Raw genomic sequence first — 26,476 nt, forward strand, 5'->3', positions numbered from 1 at the left:
GTGGAAATACAAGTTACTTGCACAGGAGAATTCTTAATTATCCTTTGTAAAGGCAAAACTAATTTCTAGAAGAATAGGTTTCTGTTTTGCTTTGTCTCTTATCCTTTTGAAATGCCACTTACGGATATTTGTTTTCAATTACTCAACACCAGGCAAATCTTGCGAGAGAACAGCTGCTTACAAACCTTGTTACAACACTTGAAGTCGCACAGTTTGACAATAGTTAGTAACGCATGTGGGACCCTGTGGAATCTCTCTGCTCGAAATGCAAAAGATCAGGAGGCGCTGTGGGACATGGGAGCCGTGAGCATGCTGAAAAACCTGATTCACTCTAAACACAAAATGATAGCCATGGGGAGTGCTGCAGCTCTACGGAACCTCATGGCAAACAGGCCAGCAAAGTACAAAGATGCCAACATCATGTCTCCAGGATCAAGCCTCCCATCCCTCCATGTCAGAAAGCAAAAGGCACTAGAAGCAGAATTAGATGCTCAGCATTTATCAGAGACTTTTGACAACATTGATAACTTAAGCCCAAAAGCATCTCACCGCAATAAGCAGAGACATAAGCAAAATATATACAGTGAGTATGTCCTGGATGCCAGCCGCCACGACGATGGGGTGTGCAGGTCAGAGAGCTTTAATGCTGGCAATATGACTGTGCTCTCACCATATACCGTAAATACTACGGTATTGCCTGCCTCCTCCTCTTCCAGTAGAGGAAATGCAGAAAATTCTCGGTCTGAGAAAGACAGGAGTGTTGAAAGGGATCGAACAGTAGGTTTAAATACCTATCATCAAGCTGCAGAGAGTACTGGGAGTTCTTCTAAGAGAATAGGAATGCAGATTTCTACTGCTGCAGCTCAGATTGCCAAAGTTATGGAAGAAGTAACAAGCATGCACATTCCACAGGAAGACAGAAGTTCTGGTTCCACTTCTGAAACACACTGTTTGACAGAGGACAGAAATGCCCAGAGGAGATCAGCCTCTGCCCATACTCACTCAAATACATACTTTCCAAAATCTGAGAACTCGAACAGGACATGTCCTGTGCCTTATACAAAAATGGAATACAAAAGAGCTTCAAATGATAGTTTAAATAGTGTCAGCAGCAGTGATGGCTATGGTAAAAGAGGCCAAATGAAACCTTCCATTGAGTCTTACTCCGAAGATGATGAAAGCAAATTCTGTAGTTATGGCCAATATCCAGCTGACTTGGCACACAAGATTCACAGTGCAAATCACATGGATGACAATGATGGAGAACTAGACACTCCTATTAATTATAGTCTTAAATATTCAGATGAGCAGTTAAATTCTGGAAGGCAAAGTCCCTCCCAGAATGAAAGATGGGCAAGGCCTAAACACATAATAGATGATGAAATGAAACAAAATGAGCAAAGACAGTCAAGGAACCAAAATGCAGCCTACCCTGTGTATACTGAAAGTGGAGAGGATAAACACATTAAATACCAGACACCTTTTGGGCAGCAGGAGTGTGTTTCTTCCTTTAGATCAAGAGGATCCAGTGGCTCAGATCAGAACAGAGTAGGCCCAACTCTTGGAATGAATCAGAAAGTAAACCAGTCCTTGTGCCAGGTTGATGATTATGATGATGATAAGCCAACCAACTATAGTGAACGTTATTCTGAGGAGGAACAACATGAAGAGGAAGACAGGCCAACTAATTACAGCATAAAGTACAATGAAGAGGAACATCATGTTGATCAGCCTATTGATTATAGTTTAAAATATTCAACAGAAGTTCCAGCACCTTCTCAGAAGCCATCTTTTACTTTTCCAAAGACTTCTTCAGTGCAACTCAATAAAACTGACCATATTGCCCCAAGCAGTGGGAGCACATCAGCCCCCTCAGCTGGTTCAAAGAGGCAGAACCAGCTTCACCCAAGCTCTGCACAGAGCAGAAGTGGTCATGCACAGAAGAACGCCTCCTGTAAGACTCCCTCTATTAATCAGGAAACTATACAAACTTACTGCGTGGAAGATACCCCAATATGTTTTTCAAGGTGTAGCTCTTTGTCATCCTTGTCATCAGCTGAAGATGAAATAGGACGTGATCAATCTGCACGTGGCACAGATGCCAATAACACACTGCAGATTGCAGAACTGAAGGAGAACAGTGGGGCTCTACCTACAGAAGGTGCAGCAAGTGAAATCACATCAACAGCACAACACATCAGAACAAAATCCACTAGACTTCAAACTTCTAGCTTGTCTCCTTCTGATTCCTCTAGACATAAAGCTGTTGAATTTTCTTCAGGTGCCAAATCTCCCTCAAAGAGTGGTGCCCAAACTCCTAAAAGCCCGCCAGAACATTATGTACAGGAAACACCACTCATGTTTAGCAGATGTACTTCTGTAAGTTCCCTGGATAGTTTTGAAAGCCGTTCAATTGCTAGTTCAGTTCAAAGTGAGCCTTGCAGTGGAATAGTAAGTGGTATTATAAGTCCCAGTGACCTTCCAGACAGCCCTGGACAAACAATGCCTCCAAGCAGAAGTAAAACACCACCGCCTGCTCAAGGAGTTCAAGTTAAAAGAGAGGTACCTAAAGGAAAAGCAACCACTACAGAGAAAAGAGAGCCTGGTCCTAGACAGGCAGCTGTAAATGCAGCTGTTCAAAGAGTTCAGGTACTGCCAGATGCTGATACACTTTTACATTTTGCCACAGAAAGCACACCGGATGGGTTCTCTTGCTCTTCTAGCCTGAGTGCTCTGAGCCTTGATGAGCCATTTATACAGAAGGATGCGGAGTTAAGAATTATGCCTCCAGTTCATGAAAACGAGCATGGGAATGAAGCAGAACCTGAACAGTCAAATGATACTAAGGATAACCAGGAGAAGAAACCAGAGAAGCCAGCTGAAGCAGAAAAAGACATTCTGGATGATTCTGACGATGATATTGAAATACTGGAAGCATGTATTATTTCTGCAATGCCAACGAAGTCTTCACGTAAAGCCAAAAAGCCTTCTCAAGCATCTGCTCCAAAAATACCTCCTCCTGTAGCCAGAAAGCCCAGCCAGTTGCCAGTTTACAAACTTTTGCCTTCACAAAGCAGACTGCAATCACAAAAGCACGTGACTTTTACACCAGGAGATGATATGCCACGGGTATATTGTGTTGAGGGTACACCAATAAATTTTTCAACAGCTACATCTCTGAGTGACCTGACAATAGAATCCCCCCCAAGTGAGCTGGCCAATGCAGACAATGTGGGTGTGGGAGCAGAGTCAGGGGAGTTTGAAAAGCGGGACACCATTCCTACAGAAGGCAGAAGTACTGATGATTCTCAGAGAGCAAAAAGCTCAGTTGTGACTCCTCTTGGCCTGGATGATGACAAAACAGAAGAGGGTGATATTCTGGCTGAGTGTATTAACTCAGCTATGCCAAAAGGAAAAAGTCACAAACCTTTCAGAGTGAAGAAGATAATGGATCAAATTCAACAAGCATCTTCATCTCCAAGTAATAAAAACCAACCAGAAGGTGAGAAAAAGAAGCCAACATCACCAGTAAAGCCTGTTTCCCAAAACAATGAATACAGAGCACGTGTGCGAAAAAGCATAGAACCCAAAAGCAATGCTAGTAATGAAAGAGGCTATCCAGAGAACAGAGATGCAAAGAAACAGAACCTTAAAAATAATTCAAGAGAGTTTCATGACAAATTGCCAAATAATGAAGAGCGTGCAAGAGGAAGCTTTGCATTTGATTCCCCTCATCATTATACACCTATTGAGGGAACTCCTTACTGTTTTTCACGGAATGATTCCCTGAGTTCATTAGATTTTGATGATGATGATGTTGACCTTTCAAGGGAGAAGGCAGAATTAAGAAAAGGAAAAGAAGGAAAGGAAATTGAAAGTAAAGAGTGCTCTAATGCAGAACAGTCTTCAAATCAGCAGCCAAGTAACAGGACACAAGTTTGTCAAAAACACCCCACAGGCAGAAGCCAAACAAAAACTTTCTCTCAGTCAACTAAAGATATTCCAGACAGAGGAGCAGCTACAGATGAAAAAATGCAGAATTTTGCTATTGAAAACACACCTGTTTGTTTTTCTCGCAATTCATCTCTTAGCTCCCTCAGTGATATTGATCAAGAAAACAATAACAACAAAGAAGGGGAACCTCCAAAACGTCCTGAGGCTCCCGAGCCACAGGTGGAATCCAACAGACCACAGACTTCCGGTTATGCACCTAAATCATTTCATGTTGAAGATACTCCTGTGTGCTTCTCTAGAAACAGCTCTCTGAGTTCTCTTAGCATTGACTCAGAAGATGATCTTCTGCAGGAATGCATTAGTTCTGCTATGCCTAAAAAGAAAAAGCCCTCAAGAATGAAGAGTGATGGTGAAAAAAATAATTCCAGAAACACAGGTGGTATACTAGCAGAAGATTTAACACTGGATTTAAGAGAGATACAGAGGCCAGATTCAGAACATGGTTTTTCACCTGATTCAGAAAACTTTGACTGGAAAGCTATACAAGAAGGTGCAAATTCTATAGTTAGTAGCTTGCATCAAGCTGCAGCTGCTGCATCACTGTCTAGACAAGCTTCATCAGACTCTGACTCTATCCTTTCATTAAAGTCTGGTATTTCTCTAGGGTCACCATTTCATCTTACCCCAGACCAAGAAGAAAAACCTTTCACTAGTAATAAAGGTCCAAGAATTATTAAGCCAGGAGAGAAGAGTACACTGGAGTCTAAAAAAGTAGAATCAGAAAGCAGGGGAATCAAAGGAGGGAAGAAAGTGTATAAAAGTATGATCACAGGAAAAGCACGCTCTAATTCAGAAGTCTCAAGCTTGAAGCAACCACAACAGACAAGTGTGCCTTCAATTTCACGTGGTAGAACAATGATCCATATTCCAGGGGTTCGAAATAGTTCTTCAAGTACTAGCCCTGTTTCCAAAAAAGGACCCCCACTCAAAAACATGAATTCCAAGAGTCCCAGTGAAGGCCAAAGTTTGACTAGTTCTCCAAGAGGAGCCAAATCATCAGTGAAACCTGAGCCAGCTCCTGTGACTAGGCAGCCATCAGGGTTGAACCAGAGTGGATCAAGTAAAGGACCTTCTAGATCAGGATCTAGAGACTCCACTCCTTCCAGACCTCAACAGCAGCCATTAAGTAGGCCTCTGCAATCTCCTGGACGAAGCTCCATTTCCCCAGGAAGAAATGGTATCAGTCCTCCCAACAAACTGTCACAGTTGCCAAGAACATCGTCTCCTAGCACGGCTTCAACTAAATCCTCAAGTTCAGGTAGAATGTCGTACACACCACCCAGTAGGCAGATGAGCCAGCAAAACCTTACAAAGCAAACTGCCTTACCTAAGAGTACCAGTAGCATACCACGAAGTGAATCTGCTTCAAAGGGGTTAAACCAAACTCTTAGTACTGGTGGATCAAACAAAAAGACTGACCTATCCAGAATGCCATCCACAAAGTCTAGTGGAAGTGAATCTGACAGATCTGAGAGACCTGCTCTCGTTCGTCAGTCAACTTTCATTAAAGAGGCTCCGAGCCCTACTCTGAGACGGAAATTAGAAGAGTCAGCTTCATTTGAATCTCTGTCACCTTCCAGGCCAGATTCTCCCACAAGGTCCCAACTACAGACCCCAGTTTTAAGTCCTTCTCTTCCTGACATGTCTTTATCCACTCATTCACCTGCCCAGAGTAGTGGTTGGCGAAAAGTAGCCCCTAATCAGAGCCCTACCATAGAATATGATGGGAGACCATCAAAGCGTCATGACATAGCTCGTTCTCATTCTGAGAGTCCATCTAGGCTGCTGATCAACAGATCAGGAACGTGGAAGCGCGAGCACAGTAAGCATTCCTCATCACTTCCTCGTGTAAGCACTTGGCGGAGAACTGGAAGTTCCTCCTCAATTCTGTCAGCTTCTTCAGAATCCAGTGAAAAGGCAAAAAGTGAAGATGAAAAGCAGCATGGAGGTTCTCTCCCTGGACACAAGCAAAGTAAAGAAAGCCAAGCACCAGCAAAAGGTACTTGGAGAAAAATAAAAGAAAATGAAATTCCTCAGATAATGAATGATCCTCAGCATTCTTCTTCAGGTGCCGCAAATGGCTCTGATTCCAAAACCCTCATCTATCAGATGGCTCCAGCTGTCTCTAAGACAGAGGATGTGTGGGTGAGGATAGAGGACTGCCCAATTAACAACCCTCGGTCTGGAAGGTCCCCAACTGGAAATACTCCCCCTGTTATTGACAGTATTTCAGAGAAAGGGGGTATGAATGGTAAAGATCCTAAAGAGATTCAAGAAAAGCAAACCCCAGGGAATGGAGGTGGTCCTGTTCGTACCGTTGGCTTAGAAAACCGTCTGAACTCTTTCTTTCAGATAGACAGTCCAGACAAGAAAGGCACTGAAACAAAGCCTCTGCAGAATAATCCCGTTCCTGCACCAGAAATTAACGAAAGTACTGTTAGCGAGCGTACTCCATTCAGTTCCAGTAGCTCAAGCAAGCACAGCTCCCCCATCGGTGCTGTGGCAGCAAGGGTGACTCCTTTCAACTACAACCCGAGCCGCAGGAAGAGCAGCGTGGACAATAGCTCTGCTCGGCCCTCACAGATACCAACCCCGGTGAATAACAGCACCAAGAAACGTGACACCAAGTCTGAAAACACTGACTCCAGTGGAACACAAAGCCCTAAACGTCACTCTGGTTCTTACCTGGTAACTTCTGTTTAAGTGCAACAACAACAAAAAAAAACCTGATGTATTATATACAGCAGCTACTTAGAAACTTTGTTTCAAATGAAACAAAAAAAAATGGGGATTGATTTTTTGTTTGTTTGTTTGTTTTGTTTTTATTTGTTGTAAATAGCTTTGATTCCTGTTAGATGGTCCTTGTTCTGGAAGCCATATTTGATAGTATACTTTGTCTCCACTGGTGATATTTTGCAGGAATACCTGATTGACAGTTTGGAATAAAATTGCTAAAGCAAGTGTATTTGTACAGTATGTTTAACATGTATTCCCATGTTTAACATGCATCTCATCCCATTATCCTTTGAATATTGCTTGTCATTGAAATCATAGAATAGCACAATAGAAATTATACAGTCATATTGCTTTACCAATAATTTCTAGATTACAGACCAACTAAACTACATCAGGGAAGAATTGGTATTATTTATGCAAAAAAAAATATACTCATGTTTAGTATTTGTGAGTTCATCTAACCCAATAATTAATCATGTGGCTGTGAAATTCACAGTAATATGGTTTCCGCTGAACAAGCTTTCCTAGCCTGCTTTTCTGCATGAATGGAACTGATGGTTCATTTTATGAAGTAATGATTAACATTTCTGTGGTCACATAATGTGCATAGATAGTTATGGTGTAACAATTTACACTTTCTTTGTGCGCTGAAAAAGAAAAAAAAACAACAAAAAAACAACTGTGTAACTGTAAAACCTTGAACAAAATTATTTTACCTGAATTAGATTTTATCTTAAAGTAGGTAGAATTTTTTTGCTAAGCTGTAACTTGTTGTATATTCTGGTATTTGAGGTGAGATGGCTGCTCTTTTATTAATGAGACGTGGGTGATGTCTCAACAGAGACTAAAATGAACATTTCAGAATAAATTATTACTATATGTAAGTTGTGTGTGTTACTTCTGCATTACATAAAAATACAGGATTTTACTTTGAGATGTCACCATATAATGTGGTTGTATGCACTTAACACTTAAGGCCTGATTTAGGATAATCCTGCACCTCCAATATCTGTTCTTCCTTATCACTGGCAAATGGCTGTTGTAGGATGCTTTTAACATTTGCAGGATCAGGCCCTAGGTCTTCTGTAATATATTTGTAATTGAAACAGTTTCACACATCTCAGGTGCATAACAAGGCTAAAGGCAGGGTATTTCCAGTAGCCACGCAGTATAATTGTTCTCACGACTGCAAGCCTGAAACAATATTGTATCTATACAAATAATATTTGTAAAACAAAACATTTTTTGATTGGGGATATAATGTAGAATGTGAAATAATGACTATAAGATGAAATTTTGCTTCTATTTGCGCTCTGTGGGTTTTTTTTTTAATTTATTTATTTTTTAAAAAATTATGAAGGGAAAAATATCACAAGAATCCCATGGCAGCAAGAAATTTGTTACCATAGTAGAAAAAGAATTTTATGCAAAACATGACATTTGCTGCCTCAAGCCTTTTTGATGCAAATATAGATTCTGCTAGAACAATGCTGAAAAAAAAATAGATTTGTGCTTTAGAAATATAAATATACTCTGAGTTTAGATGAGGATTACTTCAAAGTAGTAACATGAGAGAACAGAACATTAACCATTCTGTGCATGTTTCAACAAACCATGAAAAGAAATGGTATATCAGTTTCGTTGTATCTCAACTGGATTGTCTAAAGGTAGCTTTCTAAATAACTGATATGTCAGAATGCCCTGATTTCAGGAAGCCCTGTAATAGAGCAATTTACCTTTATGGTAGCTTTAACACAGTTGCAGAGTGTATCACTTCTGTGGCTTTTGTACTTCTGATACTGAAATGAATCAATTGAATTCATTATAAATCATGCACTGATTTAGGAACACAATCAAGACACTATCAGCAGACAGAAGTCACTTTATATAGAAGCCAGTACCAAAAATACCTATTTGGCAGAAGTGGTATCTTACTTGCTGTTTTGTTCTTTGCTTCCTGTCAGATTTTCTTAGAGACATGCCATGTTCCTGTATCATATCGTGAACCTGTTAAGAAGCAGCACTCCTCGTGTTAGCATTTGAAATATTTTGCATACAAGCATCTTCATTAAACTTCTAATATAAATGAATATTTAGTGTCCTTTTAAAGATGAGATAGAAACAGATTATGTCATGTGTTTAAAGTCAGGACTTCCTGCTGGAGTAGAATATGGAACTCCATCCTTGAGTTTTAAATGAAAGACCACTTTTGTTCTACATGTTTTGATTTTTTTCTTTTTTATCATTATTTTGTGCTGGGCTTTTAACAACTAATACAAAAATATACTACATAATCCAGAATAGTTGTTTAACACTGGCATTACATATTTGTCCTGTCAATTAAAGAATTAAAGGTGAACTCAGTCTCAGAAAAGAAATTCTGGTTTCAGGTCTGTTACTGGAAAACTACTGAAATCAGTTTTTTAATCAGAAGATAACGTGAAAATATAAATAACTGTATGCGTATCAAACACCAGAATGTCTTTGAAAATTATAGTGGCTTCTTGATATAGACTTGGGGATACTTCATGATCATTATAATTGGAAAGTTTCTCTTAGTATCCACTTAAGTAAACCTATATTTGTAGCAAAGACAAGCTAGAGAAACTTTCCAACTATAAGGGTAGTGATACACTAAAATATGCTTCCCATGGGAGTTGTTAAATTTCCATTATAGAAGTTTTAAGAAGAGGTTTATGAAACATCTCATAGGGATGGACTGTAGTATATTTCATATTGCCTGTGTGCAGAGATGGGTGATCTTTTGAAATCTCTTCCAGATCTACATTTCTCTGACTCTTTATCTAAAATACTTAGTATCCACTAAGAGCCTTTCAGAATATTTAAAGACATCCATGATGTTTGATTTATGATGGGGATAGAAAGTTATATTCTTTAAGCTTAACTAAAAAACAGATCCCAGAAGTATAAAATCAAAGTTACGAAAAATGGTTGCAATAAGTATATTTGGTCTTGGATTTTGTTAATGATGTCAGAGTCACAATAGTCAGATTTGATTTATGCTGCTAAAGATAACCTCTCGTTCCTTGGTTTTATTTGTATGAAGTTGCCACAGCAGGTAAGAGGACATTATTTATGTCAAGGCAAAACAAAGAATAGCAAGGAGCTAAGGAAACCAAGACTCAATTTACTGTTCTGGGATGCACTGCCTTTCTTTCTACCAATTTTGGTAGAATTTTTTGTGATTTATGCTCAGACCTTTATTTGTCCTTGAATTAGCTTATCGTATCTAGTGCATACCAAACTTAAACATCAGTTTATACTGAAAAATAACTCATAAAGCTCATTTCAGACTGTCTTCTAGCTTTGTCCTCTTGGTGTGAAAAGCAGAGATCTGACCACCCCACAATTTGTAATTAGTTCACTTTTTAAAATGTGCTTCCATTTTAGTTTCTTGCAGTGTGCTACAGTTAAGGTTACTGCTCAATTTCTGTATAAGCTCTTCTGACTAAATATTGCAGTCTTTAAAGGGGAATTAATCTATTTCTATTTTTCATGTGCAGTTCTCTATTGAGAGTATTTTCTCCTGAAAGATTAAAGATAATACAGCTCTGTCAGATATGACAGCTTAAAAATTGAAAGCCTTGCCATGGTTTCCAGATGAGACTGGAGTATTATTTCAAGTAAGATTTGGCTGCAGAATACAAGCATAGTTTATGCTATAAATGTCAGTGAGCTGCAGTATTCTTCAACATTGACAAATACCTTTGATGGCTTTGGGAAGTTAGCTGCACTGTCTTTGGTAAAGGAGGAGGGAGATAAAAGGGACAGTTTCAGAGTGAGTCATGTTGTCCTAGGGATGTACTTTCCTTTTTTCCTCAGTAAATTACATAAGCTGTACCAGAGAGAGAACATCTTATGCACAAATTAATGAGGCATTATTTTGAAGTATACCAGTAGACCACAAAACTGCATAACCTTTGCCTGATAATCTGAAAACTGAATTATTTGATGTCTACTTTGGAGTACTTCATAGCTGTCCATCCCCTTGATCCCCTTAACAGAAGTTGATATTACCAACAAAGATAACTGTGTTAGCTTCCTCTTTCTTCTTAAGGATAACAATCCATACTATTTCTAGAACTGAAGAAATAGCATGTGCTGTTCAAAGAAGCTTTCTTCTGCAGTCCATGCTTCTGGCTATAACTCCTGGCTCTTATATGACTATTCACTTGCTCACCTCTTACCTTCTCACCTAATGGGGTTAGTAGGATTAGTGCTGCTTGGACATGCTGAATTTGCTCAGTGCATAGTTGGACAAGAGCCACCTGAGCCAGCAAAAAAGTAAATAAAACAGCTAGGGCTGGTTGAAAGAGGTTGGGATAGTTTACTTTATAGGAGGTCATTGGATTGAGCCATTACAGGCAATTTTAAGCCTATGTGCCAAGTTTCAGACCTTCACCCATTTTGACACAGCAAAAGCAAATTGAAGTTGGGTTTTTTGGGGTTTTTTTTGGTTTGGGTTTTTGGGGTTTTTTGAATTTTTGCCTAATGGCCTCTAGTGCTTTGCATTTAAGTACCTTATATTCGGGTAAATCCTCAATCCTGAAATTCTGACAACTTAACTTCAGAAGTATTACATCAGTATATGGATGTGGAAAAAATACATTTCTTCATCAAAAATCCCCCCCCTTCAAAAAAAAAAAAAAGTCTACCACATGTAAACTTCTGGGAGACTTGTTTTAGATTTGCAATATTAAATTCAATGCAGTAAATCAGTAAATCCTTCCAGTGAAGAGATTTATTGCAACTATTGCTTTCCTAGAAGAGGCTTGAAGAGGGAGATAACATCTCCCTGTCTTAATGAGGTCAGTATTGTAGGGATGATCTGGAAAATGTTTAGGTGGACTCTTCTTACAAGGAAGTTGTACAGTTACTACAGTTACTAGATGTCTCCCAAATGTCTTTCCCATCTAGCTTTGATGAAATAGTACAAACAGCTATAAGAGCATCACTAAAAATCACGTACAGACTTCCACCTAAATATAACTTCCTACATCTACTGTAATGCCTTGCAAAGTTGGATCCACCTGTGTGACAGCTTTGTTCTTGATGAGATGTGTGTTTTGGATGAAGCTGTGAATCAGAAGTGAAGTGTCAGTTAATGTAAAGCATGACTTTCTCCATATGTTTAAACTCTGAGGACCTTTTTGATACCAAATTACCCAAGTGTATTCGCTCTCTGGTTCCACAGCCATCTCCTTTGCACTTTGACATTTAACCAGAAGAGATGCCCGCTTTTAATTTCATTTCAGATCACATGTAGAAATAAGATTCCTGCATCATAGCTTCCTATATGCAGAATAACAGTTTGTATCTGTAAATGTGTTTATAGAGAATGTTACGTAGCTAAGGTTGAGTTTTTAGTCAGAATGGTAAGTTAACTGCTTACGTGTGTTGTGTTTGGTCACATATTGGAAGTGCAAGGGAATGTGGTGTGGTGCTTTAAGAGTTCACAACATAATTAATGCAGGTGTCAATTAACTTGTGATGCCAAAATGAATTTTCTGCTGTGAAGTTTCAGTTTACCAGATATGCTGTTTACTTACTCTAAGATTGGGGAACACCTCCCTAGTAGTTTTGCAAATTACCTTTCTTAGGAAATTTCCACACAGTTACAGGCTTATGTATTAGTGAATTTCTGCCACTTCAAGATTTAAAGAAATTATTCAAATGTTGCTGTTTGTGAAAACATCCTTTGCTTGAGTGGCTGTAGAATTGCAATTAGAATATCAGGAAGGTGTAGAGGGAGCTGGTTCCCTCAGTAAAATGCACTTCTGTGCAAAGCTCAAGCCATACATACAAACACAGTATATCTAATGCCATCCTTTCTGGTAGGATCTAACATGAATAAAGCTTGTGCTGGTTCTCTGCAAGTAAACTGTCATCCTGTGAGATCAGATTAATTTGCCCACCTGTAAGTGTTGTTTCTCTTGAACAAACTCGGCCCACAATTATCTTTCCTTCAATTTTGTTGTTTGCTTCTGCCTGAGATGCATTACTGTTTATATCCTAACTCTGTAATTAATTCTTTCTTCAATTATTCTAATGTATTTTGTTTCACAGTATACTTATTCTGAATTTAGTCTTGCTATGCATAATTTATTTATTACTTGCAGTGTTACATAAAATTTCCTCCTGATTGCACCTTGTCAGAGTGGAATTGTTTTCTTGGCTACTACTGAAAGTTAGGTGTCTGTCCACTATGTTAGAAATATGATTTCATTTAAAAAGGTATTTGTTGTTAAGACACTTCAATAATTCAATATATCAGAACAAATGCTCTAAAAAAACCCCATGCATTTTCATTTTAGAGATACTTGCATTTCAGATAAATAAGAGGAAAAAAGAACCTTGAAAACCTGGTTCATCTGTAGAGTTCTTGTTCTCTTCCATGTTTCACCTTAGAAGGAACTGCACAAAACAGAATCTAGTTCTGACACAATATAATTCCATAATCCCTCTATTACTTACCAAAGTTGCACAAGGCTTATTTCATTATGACTCATAAGCGTAGCAGAGACTAATTTAAAAAGTCTTTTTTTCCTGTAAAGAATGAATTCTTTAGTCCCTGATTAGACTATTAAGGGGCCTAAGTTGATTAATTACCAACACACATACACATATATATTTATACTTGCATACATATTTTACACTCCCCTATTCACTTTAGACTTTCACAAAAGTATTTAAACTCAAAAAGGGCATTATTGCTGATTACTAAGATTCCTTGTTTTCTAATAGTTGTACCACTTTTTCATATTGAGTTCTAATTTCTGGACTGATTTTCAAGTTGTTCTAGAAAAAAAATGCACTTAAGTCTTTGTTTATATGCAGAAAAGAAAATTGCTTTGCCAGAAATTCAAATGTTTTATTAAAATAACATTTTTAAAAGCATTGTAATTATCACCTGCAATTTAAAATCAGTGGGGATCATGAAAACAAGGAGACTTTGAGTGATTATTGTATTAAATACAAATGAAGGTAGGCTAAGCCTAATTCTGCCCTTTTTTCTCTAACAGTCCTCTGCAAAAAGCACATTGGTAGAAGGGAAGGACTTGTGCATCTTACCTGACTATTGCTAAGGTCTGGGATGGCACACATTCACACTGGAACGGTGGAAGAACACACAAATAGATGTAAAAGTTAAACCATAAAATGACTTGTAAGAAAACTCCCAATTTTTATTATTTTTGTAGTCATATTTTGTTATTCCATTGGATGATGAAAAGGAATTGGCATCCTTTTTTTCCTACTACACTGAGCAGCTGAACAGCTGTGATGGAGTATTTGACACTTTTAAGTGTTTTACGTGGCATTGTTTAACCACAGTTGGCAATCAAACACTACCCAGCCACTCGCTCCCCTCCTGTGGGATGGGGGAGACAATCAGAAGAGTAAAAATGAGAAGACTAGATTCAGATAAAGACAGTTGAATCAACAGAAAAAGAAGAAAATTATGATGATGATGATGATAATAATAATAATAATAGAGAATCTACAAAACAAGTCAGTCACAATACATTTGCTTACCACTTGCTGACTGATTCCTAGGCAATCCCTGAGCATGGGCCTCCAGCCCACTTTCTCCACAGGTATATCCTCAGCATGATGCCATAAGGTCTGGAACTATCATTTTGGCTGGTTTATGTGTCCCCCCCTCAACTTCTTGTGCCACTCAGCTCTCTTCCTGGCAAGGCATGAGAAACTTACTCTAGCAACAAAAACATCAGTGCATTTTCAACATTCTCATACTAAATTTAAAACACAGTACTATACTACTTACTAGAAAGAAAATTAAGTATCCCAGCCAAAACCAGAACATCAATCATTTGGACTTGTTAGAAGTCAAAATCTAGCTGAAGTGAAAGCTATGAATTCAGAGCAAATCCTGTATTACTGTATCACACAGAGATGACTGATGGTTTCTTTTGATCTTGGAAGCTGGCTGTACACAGCTGTGAATTTACACAGCTGTCAGCTGCTTTACAAAGCTAAAACAGAAGGATAAAGGATGGGTGTAAAACCGAGCTCCATACTTAAGAGATACAGCCTTTGCAATCAGAAGGAATGAGAGATGGGTAGAAATACAAGGTTTTCCACTTTGCCAGTTCCATTGTGGCCAGCTAATAGGGATTTGGATAGAATTTTGGCATTGTGGTGCCCAGCATTATCCTCAGGATCTCAGTGAAACACTGTATATATTGTTTGCTGTACATTAATTCATGCAAGTCAAGGTTTGGGTCTAGGTGACATAATCCAAAAGACTTTTAGGTCCAAACACCATACAAGTAAGGCTGGTTGTTTCAAGGCCACTTTTCGGCTGCTCTTGGTGGTGCAGCTCTTTCACAGATTGAAACATTTAAGCCTCAAGTGGCTTTAGAACATCCAACACTGCTTAAACAAGCTATTGACATTTATAGTCCTCTGCCACTGAGATGAACAGAAGTGGTGCTTCTGCTGATTCATAAAGAATGTTTGGTGTTGGTGTTCTCTGTATGGGCATGAGGTAGTGCCTCTATCTTCTGATAACACTTATGTAGCAGACAGGGTTCTGGATCATTAAAACCGAAAGGCAGTCTGTGGATTTAAAATCACAGAATCACAGAATGGCTTGAGTAGGAAAGGGACCTTATAAATCATCCAGTTCTGGGCTGAAACTCTGCCATGAGTAAGGGCACCCCTTGCTTTGGGAAAATGGTGCATACAGTCTTGTAAAAGTGGCAATTAGTGGTTAATTCTGCATGTTGAAGTCTCATGGTAAGTAAATACCAGCAAAATGAAACTAAATGAAAGACAGCATCATTTTCTCTCTATGCTGTTGAAAATTTACTGTTGGACAGACCTGCCAGTAACATCCAACTTGAGTCACAATTCATGAAGCATTTTTCACAAAGTTTTGTGGTTTTTTTCCCACCCTTATATTTTACTTAAAAATATCCTTCTGGAATTCTCATTTAGAAAACTCTGAAGCAAATCCTTCCCATGGTGCTCCCTTCCCTTCAGTGACCATTGAACAAATCAAGATTTCCCTCTGCATCCCTGTTCTGTGTTTTATCTGCACTCCACTACAGAGCTGTTCCACCAATCTAAGTGAAAATCTGCCTTCTCCTGAATAACTTCACTAGTCCTATTATTATATAGGTATTTTTAGCATGTTTAGACTGTGGAGCGTAGCCTCAAGTGAGAAGAAACTGAACATGGATGCAATGTCTGAATAAGAAAGTGTATGTGACGCTTCCAGTAAAATTCTGTGTCACATACAAACTGTGTCACTTCAAATCATCTCCATTTCCTTGGGCTCCCACTTCCAGTCAGGGCATTTGCATTCAGCCCAGGTGAATTGCAGCAATCTATCACAACCACTTTGAATTGCTATTTCGTATTTGTAAAGGGCTCTTGTTGCTGGATAGTTTTGTTTGGGAAGGGTTTTCTTTGAGGTTTGAGGGGTTTTTTTTTGTTTTTGTTGTTTTTTGGGGGTTTGTTTTGTTTTGTTTTGTTTTTTTGTTTGTGTTGTTGTTGTTGTTGTTGTTTGGTTTTTTGTGTGTGTGTGTTTGTGGTTTTTTTGTTTTGTTTTGTTATTTTTCTTCCCCAAAAGCCATTAACAGTAAAAACAGAGTCTCAATCAGGACACCTGACTTGCTTGTGACAGTGTATACAGAGACAGAATTCTCTGCTTTAGGGTTTTATAGTGTAATTTTCATTCCCTGCCCCTTCCCTCCCACTGCATTGGCCACAGACACAGGAATAACCTCAGCAAGTGATACACAGCTTTCCAAGACCAGTATCCCTGCTACTGCTCTCCAAAGGCATTAGCTGCCGTCTTGATGTTTTGCTGCAGATGTGTACAAGTTCTATCCTCACCAGCAATTGTAGCTTCTCTTCATACCGCTTTAAATTGTTTAAAATCTGTCAGGTGCTGAGTGCTCTATTCCATTTCTGAGTCCAGGGCCAGCAGATACTTGGGAAATGCATGCAGCTACAGCGTGCCTGAGCTGGAATGCTTTGTGACCTACTTCTGTCTCTGAACTCCTCAGGCTGGAAATATGCAGAATTTAATTCTGAAATGTATTTCTTATGGCACTAGAACAAATGCAGTGATTGGATGCCATATACTCAGTGAAGCCATTCTACAGTGATGATGGGGATTAAACTGATATGTCTCTACTCACTGCTTCATTTTAGGCATCCTGATTTCAAGACATTGTGAATTCTAGCACCTATAAAGGAGACTGGTAAGTAATAAGAAGATCTGCAGAAAAAAACCCCATGCTTCCCCTGTGTGGTCAGTTAGCTTGCCATGTGATTCAGTCTGTAATTCCACTAACTCCATTTCTGACAACTTTTTAATTATTTTTCCATCTGAAAAAGATGTGGAAAATAATTTTTGTCTTTGCACCCTATTTCACAAATGCTGACACATGCTATGTATTTTTCACAACACTAAATTTAACTATTCTTTTCCAAGATAAGCCATTAATATGTTGGTATTTAAAAGCTACATGAATTTGAAGAAATAAAAAACGTGCAACTGTCAAATAATACAACATTAAAATACACAAACCCTTTTTCATGCTGTCTATTTGGTGGACTGGCTGAGGGCAATCTTAATAAGCAACGACGGTACTCACAAACTGCAGCTGTGCTAGCTGTGTTCACTGCCTTTAACAAACTATCACAGCACTGTTTCTCCAGGAGATGCACCAGAGCAGATTTCACCAAGGAGATTGCTTTACAATCTGAGAGACTAAAACCACTATAGAAATCTAAGGGAATAGTATGGAGTAAATTTTAGTATTTTTTCATTAAGTTTTATGCTATTTTTGAATTTCAAAAAATGAAGCTGTGGCAATGCCGAATAAATATTTCTTAGCATTACTTCCTAAAAGATTAGATTTGATTGTTCTTTGATTCAAACCCTGCTAGAGCACTGTCCTGCAGAGAGAGATTTATGTTTATATGCTTTTGGTGGGTTCAGAGCTCTGTAACCCAGCAAAAAAGGGCAATGCATGGGTTGCTCAAACCAAATGGCAGTAATGAGGTGTAGGATGACCACGTTTCATGCAATAGTCAGATCATGAATGTGCCCTGCACACTTCATGCCTGCACAGAGACAATGAATATATTGTACCTGGTTTGTCCACATCCACCCTGTGCACACACTATGCACTAACACCCCTCTCCTCCCTGGCAGCCCACATCTGTCATGCTAAAAGCAGGTGACAGCAGCTGACAGAAGAAACTTATGCCCATGTTGGCTGATGCATAGATTTAAGCAATGACAACCTGGACAACAGGGCAACTCCCAAGGTAATGGCAGCTCTTGACACCTCTTAGGTGGTAGGGATCTCAATAAAAAGTCATTCAACAGAAAGACAAGTGAGTGCAAGGAATGGAGATTTAAAATAAAAACACTGTGCAAAGAAAAGCAGAGGAAATCCATTATCAAGCTACTGCTAACAAGATGAGAACGCTTTGTTGCTAAGCAACAAAATATCTAAGTAATTACTTGTAAATGTATTACCTCTTAGAAAGCTACACTTTCCTCTGTATCAGTCAGTTTCAAGGTAATCTGGAGATAACCCTCAAAAAACCTGTCTTTAGCACTGAACAAGTATTGCAAAAACTTCCTTCATAACCAGCACACCTCATTTACATAACCTTGTTTTTGAGCCGGGGAGCTTGTTGAGTCATGTTTGTGAGGAGCTGCCAAGTCGCTGAGCTGGTCCCAGAGAGCTGCAGTCACACTTCCAAGAGCTGCTTGCTCTTGCTGATGCGACACAGTTGTGCTGCTCATGTTTGCTGCAGTACTTTGTGCAGTGCATTCATTCTGACAGAATGAGAGCAAAGACTGAAGACAACAAACTCCTCATCATTCAAAAACCTGAATAGACAATAACTTTTAAATCTGTGACACCCTGATTCCTTCTGAAGCTTCTCTGTAACTCTTAACTCTTCCAAGTTTTCATGAATGGTACTTGCAGTTCTCCCCTGGGGAAACCACTGTGTTGCACTTGGGTCTTAACATTCCCTCTTCCATATTTCATTGCCAGCTGGATATGTTGGTGAAGCAGAAAAATTGAAAAAGACACCGCCACAGATAAATACTGAATAGATACCTTCAGTTCTTTGTCCTGGTACATTGCTGCTGTATGAAGAGTGCACAAAATATGATGTGAAATTCACAGGGTGACTGAATGGTTGAGGCTGGCAGGGCCCTCTGGCTGTCATCTGGTCCAACCACTGCTCCAGCAGGGCCACCAAGAGCTGGTAGTCCAGGATCACTCCCACGTGGTTTTTCAGTATCTCCAAGGATGGAGACACCGCCACCTTTCTGGGCAGCCTGTGCCAGTGGTCGGTCACCCTCAGAGGGAAAAGGAGTTTCCTGATGTTCAGAGGGAACTTCCTGTGTTTCAGTGTGTGCCCATCACCTCTGGTGCTGTCACTGGGCTCCCCTGGAAAGAGCCTGGATCCATCCTCCCTGCTGCCTCCCTGCAGGAGTTTATGTACATCGGTGAGACCTCCTGAGCCTTTTCTTCTCCAGGATGAGCTGTTCTGGTCCCTCTATGGCCTCGGTGACCAATCACTGCACTCCCTCCATTGTGTCCGTGTCTGTCTTGTCCTGGGGAGCCCAGTGCTGGGCCCGGCACTCCCGGTGTGGCCTCCCCAGTGCCAAGGGGCAGCATCACCTCCCCTACCCTGCTGGCAGCGCTTCTCATGGTGCAGCCCAGACACCACTGGCCTTGTCATAGCGGTGTCAACAGGCACACATCGGTCCAGCAGGAGCCCCGGGGCCTTTCCTGACAAACCGCTTCCCACGGGGCATTCCCCGCCCGTGCTGGCGCTCGGGCCTGTTCTCAGCTGCAGCACTTGGTTCTTCCCATGCTGAACTCTGCGGCTCCTGTCAGCCCCTTTCTCCAGCCTGTCCCGGTCCCTGTGGACAGCACCACCACCCTGTGGTGTATCAGCACCCCCTCACGGCTCGGTGCCACCAGCAAGGGTGACACTGCTGTGTCACCATCGCTGAGGGGGCGCCTGCCCCTCACCCACAGCCGTAGTGAAGGTGCGACATAGGACTGGACGCACTACTGACCCCGTAGTTTTTCCCTTAAGCTTTTGCCTGTTTTTCTCGTGTAATTGTACAGGAAGCTGTGGTAATACCAAATAAACATTTCCCGGCATTTCTTAGATAAACCGGTCTTTGATTCAAACACCGCTAGCGCTCGGTGAGTGAAGGACACCACACGGCGGCGTGGCGCCCTCCGAACACACTCTGCGTCGCCCACCTCCCCCCTCTGGGCTCGTATTTCCCTGGCGCCCGCAGCCCCATTGTTCGCGGGCGCGTGTCATAACGTTTCCGCACACCCCCACAGCTCCTGCGCTGCCCGCCGCCATTTCCGCCCCCACTCCCTCAGCCTGGCGGAAGTCGCCTGCGCGGCCTCGGTGCGACGTCGCGCCTTCTCACAGGCTGCGGCTTTTGACAGATGGCTCCATTGACCAGTAGAATCTCGCACGGTGCCGCTGGGGGCGGGCCCTCTACGCCGCCGTGGCGCGGGGCGGGGCGGGGGGAGGTACTGCTGTCATGGCCGCCGCCGCCGGGGCCGCGTCCCCGGCGGACAAGGAGAGGTACCGTGAGCATGGCTTGTTTGGGGTCGGGTCCTTCTGGGTTCCTTTGTTGGCGTGTCAGTCAGGGCTCGCGAAAGAGAAAACGTGCGCGGAGGAATGGGTGGTGGTTTCAGTCCTCTTGGAGCGAGGGATGATGGTTGGCATTAAATCCCTGTGGGACAAGAGGTGGTGGTGACTCTTGTGTGGTTGGGAAGTCAGCGACGAGACTGGAGTTCCCAGGCAGAACCCAGAGCTAGTCGGCCCCTAAAGATGGCAGTAGCACAGAGTGGAGAACACCTCTGGACAAGAGAAGGAGAAAACAGCCGAAGTTGAGGTGATTTGAGGGTTTTTAGACGCAGCCAGGAGCGTGATCATTGTCACTCTCTTGTAATTGGAATCTGTCTGCACCATATGTTTTGCTAATTTTAACTATTTTATTATGCTCTCATAGATCCTTGTTAATAAAATCAATGCGAGCCTTTTTCCACATCCCCTTGGTCTCACCTAGTTGGTTTTTTAAATTGTCTAATTAGTAGAATTGAGGTTCTGTCACGCCAATCCCGCCTATGTGCTTGACAAGTGTAAATCTATTGAAAAATCTTTAAGCCAGTTTCTAAGAGTGCAGTGTTTCAGTAGCTTTTAGAAATGTACCCAAATCTGGGGTGATCTCTGTGTGACTTTTAAAAAGACCAAAACAATCACAGAACTTAGCTAATAGCGTAGTGAAACCTTTTCAGAAAATGTTAATTGTTTTCAGGGAAATACGTGTGTACCATGCTTCAAGATTGTAAGGAATAGGTCAAAGGGGTCTATTTCAGCCTCATGGTTTTGGTTTGGGTTTTTGGGTTTTTTTCCTCAGAATGGGTAGTGCCATCCCTTTTACACACAGTGCCCGAAAAATGGTCTCGTGCAGTGTCCATGATAACTCAAAGTGGGATTTTGCAGCATCTTATTAAGCAGTCTAGGGAAAACAAATGGTTGTTCTAAGCTGCTGTGAGAACTTCTGTGTTGTAGCCATGACGTTTATTTTCTGTTCTACTAGGAAAATACTGTGTAAGCATTAAGGAGTTGATATAGCTTGTTTAAAAACTCACTGTGTTCTCTTTTTAGATTCATTTGCATTTATCCAGCTTATTTGAATAACAAGAAGACAATAGCAGAAGGAAGAAGGATACCTATAGACAAGGTAATTTAATGGGTGGCAGGGAAAATAGGACATTTTGTTTTGCAATGCAGCAGTGTGTAGAGTGCTGGAAAGTACATCTCTCTGATCTTTCCATTCCCCCATGGCATGGAAATAACAGTGTATTTGAAGGTAACCTAGTGCCAGCATGTGAATTTAGTAGGAGTCCTGAGCTGAAGTGTTTGGTTTCATGGGAGCAGCACCTTGAGCAAGCAGGTGAAGTAATGAGGAGCTGAATACACTCAGCTGCCTACACAGATACTTTGCAGAATTTGAAAGCAATGCAGAAAAGAGCAGCTAGCTAATGATTGGGTGCTGGTGACTGACTATATGCGCCTGTACTCTGTGTGCTGTGCATGTGACACACAGGCATGCTAATTACTGCTGCTTTGGATCTGTCCAGAAGTAGTTGTTTGTCATGCCACTCATTTGTAATAATTTTAGCAAGCAGTTCTGGGAATATAAAGGGCTTTCCTTACTGCTTAGGGTTTGGGTTTTTTTAAAAATAAAATCTTTCTTGAGTATGCAAATTGCCTATCAAAGGTCTACCTATGGGAGGAATCTGCTGCCCTGTGGATAGAAATTTTTGGTTTTTTCCTCCCTCAGTCCCTACTGTAAGTTTGCTGTTGTTGATTCACAGCTTTTGGTACCTCTGCACATACAATAACTGTTAATTTCAATTACTTTTTCCAAGCAATTCTTTAACTTGCTCCCTTGTCCTAGTGAATTCTATCTCAACTGTTTCCTGGTGTCTTCTCTCTTTTTTTTTTTTTTTTTTTTATGTTTTCTAAAGCACAGCATCACTGATAAATGCCTTCTCTACTATATTTGTACCTTCTCTTTCTCCATCAGCTTTTTCTAATTACTGAGTATAGGATGGGAAACTGGTAACAATTTTTTTTATTGGCAGGTCATAGTTGAAAACTAATTAATTTTAACACATTGTTTCAACAGGCTGTTGAAAATCCCACATCTACAGAAATCCAGGATGTATGTGCAGCAGTAGGATTCAATGTGTTACTAGAGGTAATTAAAAAAAGTCTCCACCCACAAACCACCTCCAAATTCATTATGCCTGTTTGTTCTCTCATCGTGTTTTTTTTTAATAAGTTGTGGTTCAGAAGTTTTGTTACTGACTTTCCTTGCTTTATATGATAGCTGGCCATAATCATGAAGTAAATGTTGCATTCCTTATGCAAGTCAGGAATATCTCAGATCTCTCAGATAATGTGACTTTTGGAGCTTATTAAAAATTACTTGTATTTTACCATCCTTGTTAGAAGACTTTCCTGGATGTTTAAAAAGCTGTTCTTGCAAGCTGCAACTCTGCAAATTAAGCTTCTAAAACCAGATGTTTTTAATGGAAGGTAATGACCTTTGCAATTAATCTTGTATAGGAATAGGATTCTGATAATTGGAATCTTCATAGTCCTTTGGAGTTACGTTTCAGCCAGACATTGTTAGCTTTTTATTGCAGTACATGCTTGCTCTTTAAATAATTTATTGGTTACTTTTTCCTTAGGGAATGAGTCTGGATTTCTGGAGAGGTAACTTCGCACATCATTTTCTGAAGTAATTATTAATTTAGAACGGTTATTTTTTCTAAGAAGAATACAGGTCCCCATCCAGAGGTACCCAAAAGCCTGCTACAAAATCAGGTTGTTTTTCAGAAGTGTCTGGACAGTGCACACCATCTGTACTGAGAAAACTGTGATGTTTCAACAAGAATAAAGGCTGTAATTAGCCATAAGCAGGGATTGTAACCTATCACTTGCTATCCCTGGGGGTCCAGAAGGGTTTGTAGCAGTGGAGATAAAACAAAAACCTGTGCCCCTGTGGTCCAGACCACTGGGGACATAAAATGGTCCCTGTAACAGTTTACTCACAAAATTGGTCAGTACCTGGAGTTGCTTTCAGCAGTGCCTCTGAAACAGTTGTGTCTTCCAATGCGTAATTATAACAAATGTTAATACATTTCTCTTTTTGTGTGACAGAAGAACAAGATGTATCCCAGAGAATGGAACAGAGATGTGCAGTACAGAGGTAGAGTACGAATCCAGCTCAAACAAGATGATGGCAACCCGTGTTTACCTCAGTTTCCAACACGTGAGTAGAGTGCCTGGGTTTAGGTACCTCACCTGTTAATAAACCAGAAAGACCTGTTTTATTTTATGTTAACAGCCTGCTTAATTCGTTTTAACTATTATAAATCCTACAGTTTACCATTAAATCTCATTGCTTGTATACGTCAACGAAATGAAATTGTGAGCATTGAATAAAGTTTGTAAAATGCTGTTGCCTTTGATTCTGCTGCTTCTGCAGCCGTGTCAGTGGAGGGGCTTGTGGGGAACATTGTGTGATTGCTACGTGCAACAAAGCATCTGTTCAGTTTTGGCTTACTGCTTTGTTGACGTTTAAAACAGTTTAGTTCTTAAGTGGCTAAATTCCACTGTTTTTTTAGGATACATACATCATCTGGGCATCAGAGTGGAGGTTAAATTGATAAAACACAATACTGAGTTCAACCGAATTTTCCACTGGCCATTTTCATGAATTAACAATGAAGCAGCTGCCCTTAACTAATTAATATGATTTTTTCATCTTGAATGACAGTTTCATCTTTTGTATTTTTTCTGAAGATGAATCCCTGTGTAAAAGAGAAACAGTATATATCTTAAGGAAAGAGCAAGAAGAGTTCTGGGTGTACAGTAGCCTAAGAGTGCTGACAGAGGGAGATGATTTAAAACCAGAGTACTGCTGGAGGGCAGCAGTGCCTTTCTGAAAATGCAAGCAGCATTTGCCTGATCATTCTGTCACCAGTGTTCTGGACCAGTAGGAGGTGGAGGGAAAGAGTAGCAGGAAGCATGTAGACGCTTCGGAGATTGTCAGGTTATGTGGCTTTTCCAGACTGCATCACTCCTGCATTTTTTTCCCCAAGATTTTTTCACAAGCTGCTTTCTGTACCTGGGGAAGGAAGCAGATCTGCCAGGCTTTATATCTGTTGTTAACATAGCAGGCATGCATTGATCTCTCCCTGTATTTTAGGTAAATCAGTGATGCTGTATGCTGCAGAAACCATTCCAAAACTGAAAACAAGAACTCAGAAGATGGGAGGTAGTGATCAAAGTCTTCAGCAAGGAGAGGGAGGCAAGAAAGGTAAAGGGAAGAAAAAGAAATAAATTAACTTCTGGAGTCACTGTTGCATCGCATAGTTGTACTTATAGATAGGAAGTACAGATGGACAACATGCAGCAACTTTGAAGGGAAGATAGAAGCAAGAGGTGAAGCTGAGTAGAACTGCCTGCTTTTCTTGGAACTGGAATGCATGTAACTGCCTTGCATCTGTGTAACAATAAATCTCTTTTTACACACAGTCTGCACGTCTGACATTAGCACCCACATTAAAAGTGGAAGAACATAAGCAAATAGGGTGGGTGGGAGAATTATTGTTTTCCAAAAGAAATACGCACGTTTTGAAATCTGGTTGCCTTAGTAAACTATTTATTTATTATAGGAAGCAATTGTCTTAATTCTGTGCTATTCTGTATTAGAAGAAATTCTTCACCATGAGAGTAGTGGAGGCAGAGGTTGTGCAGACAAGTTGTGGATGCCCCGTTCCTGGAAGTGTTCAGTCCCAGGCTGGAGAGGACTTTGAGCAACCTAATTGTTATGGTTTCACCCCAGTTGGCAACTAAGCACCATCCAGCCCTTCCCTTACTCCCCACCCTCAATGGGATGCAGAGAAAGATAATCAGGAAAGAAGTTGTTTGGGGGTCTAGGTAAGAACAGTGTAATAATTTAAACTAAATAAAATTCAATAATGCAAGTGACAGTGATTACAACAAAATATAATTATTTTAAATGAGATAAAATACAATTTTAATGAGATAAAAATACTATTTTTTACTGAGAGGAAAAATATCAAAACAAGTTGATGCGCAGTACAATTATTCAGCACCTGCTGACTGATGCCCAGCCCACCCCACCCCCAGCAGTGATCAGCCCCTCCTGGTCAATCTCCCCCGTTTATATACTGGATATGCTAATCTGTGGTATGGAACATCCCTTTGGCCAGCTTTGGGCACCTGTCATGGCTTCTTGCCACACATCCTCACTGGCAGGGCATGACGCACAGAAAAGTCCTGGGTTTAAGATAAGCACTGCTCAGGAACAAGCAGAACACGTGTGTTAGCAAGCATTCTCACACGGAATCTAAAATACAGCACTCACAGCTGCTGGGAAGAAAATTCACTGGATTGCAGCTGAAGTCAGGACAGCAGGCATCCCTTATTCCATATAATTTCTGTAATGCCAGGTCCCACTTCCCAAAACCTCATCAGTTTCCTCTCTTGGTACATACACACACAGAGATAAAATTCCCTTAAATTGTGGACCATCCCTGTAAAAGCCCATTGAGCTCAGTGAGTGCATGACCCTGGGCTCCATCTGTCAGAACCAGTGTTCAGGCAGGAGAGAAGGTGTGTGGTGTTGGACTGTTGCATGTGGAAAGCAGTTCTGAATCAATCACTGCTGTGCTGATGGTTCCATCAAAGTTCATTAATGTGCGATCAAAAGGGAGTTGGGGTCAGAGCCCCAAAATCAGCACAGCACAGACAGGCACCATGGGGTGGCCAATGTGGTGATGGGCACAGGGCCATAATAAAAGTGATAATTCACAGCGTTACATAGTAATTAATATAATTCATTGGCTATTCTTTCCCAAAATCATCTCCCTTTGACCACCAAACTTTTCTATCCTTTCATGGGACCCGCCACATGCATCCAGGTCCCTGAGCAAAAACAATCCCAGGGATGGGTTTTCCTTTTCCTGATGTAGGGATAACTCAGACTCTTTTCCCCAGCATGTTTTTGATGTTCACTGCAGGAACTTTATCCCCTTGTACGATAAGCAAAAGT

The 26,476-nt window shown here is 40.6% G+C and overlaps 2 protein-coding genes across 4 annotated transcripts in view; both read left to right on the forward strand.

Annotated features, from left to right (window-relative positions):
- The window catches only part of APC (APC regulator of WNT signaling pathway), a 94,007-nt gene extending 81,089 nt beyond the window's left edge, over positions 1-12,918 (forward strand). For all 3 annotated transcript variants that reach the window (XM_030968611.1, XM_030968610.1, XM_030968612.1), the window contains exon 16: positions 153-12,918. In XM_030968611.1, coding sequence (XP_030824471.1) covers positions 153-6,717 — 6,565 coding nt within the window. In that variant the 3' untranslated portion in view covers positions 6,718-12,918. The remainder of the gene's footprint in view (positions 1-152) is intronic.
- Positions 12,919-20,323: 7,405 nt separating this feature from the next.
- Positions 20,324-24,932, forward strand: SRP19 (signal recognition particle 19). Its single transcript, XM_030968534.1, has 5 exons — positions 20,324-20,397; positions 21,487-21,562; positions 22,514-22,585; positions 23,554-23,665; positions 24,605-24,932. Exons 1-5 carry the CDS (start codon positions 20,354-20,356, stop codon positions 24,736-24,738), a joined length of 438 nt encoding a protein of 145 aa, XP_030824394.1. The 5' UTR covers positions 20,324-20,353; the 3' UTR covers positions 24,739-24,932.
- The last annotated feature ends 1,544 nt before the right edge of the window (positions 24,933-26,476 follow it).

Source organism: Camarhynchus parvulus, chromosome Z, assembly GCF_901933205.1.
Source record: "Camarhynchus parvulus chromosome Z, STF_HiC, whole genome shotgun sequence".
Classification (NCBI taxonomy): Eukaryota; Metazoa; Chordata; class Aves; order Passeriformes; family Thraupidae; genus Camarhynchus; species Camarhynchus parvulus.

What these genes read in the sequence shown, in the direction of transcription:
- SRP19 (XM_030968534.1), top strand. Translation starts at nt 20,354, where the DNA reads ATGGCCGCCGCCGCCGGGGCCGCGTCCCCGGCGGACAAGGAGAG. An exon ending in GATTCAATGTGTTACTAGAG is followed by an intron (nt 22,586 to 23,553) that starts GTAATTAAAAAA and finishes TTTGTGTGACAG; the next exon opens with AAGAACAAGATGTATCCCAG. An exon ending in TTTACCTCAGTTTCCAACAC is followed by an intron (nt 23,666 to 24,604) that starts GTGAGTAGAGTG and finishes CCTGTATTTTAG; the next exon opens with GTAAATCAGTGATGCTGTAT.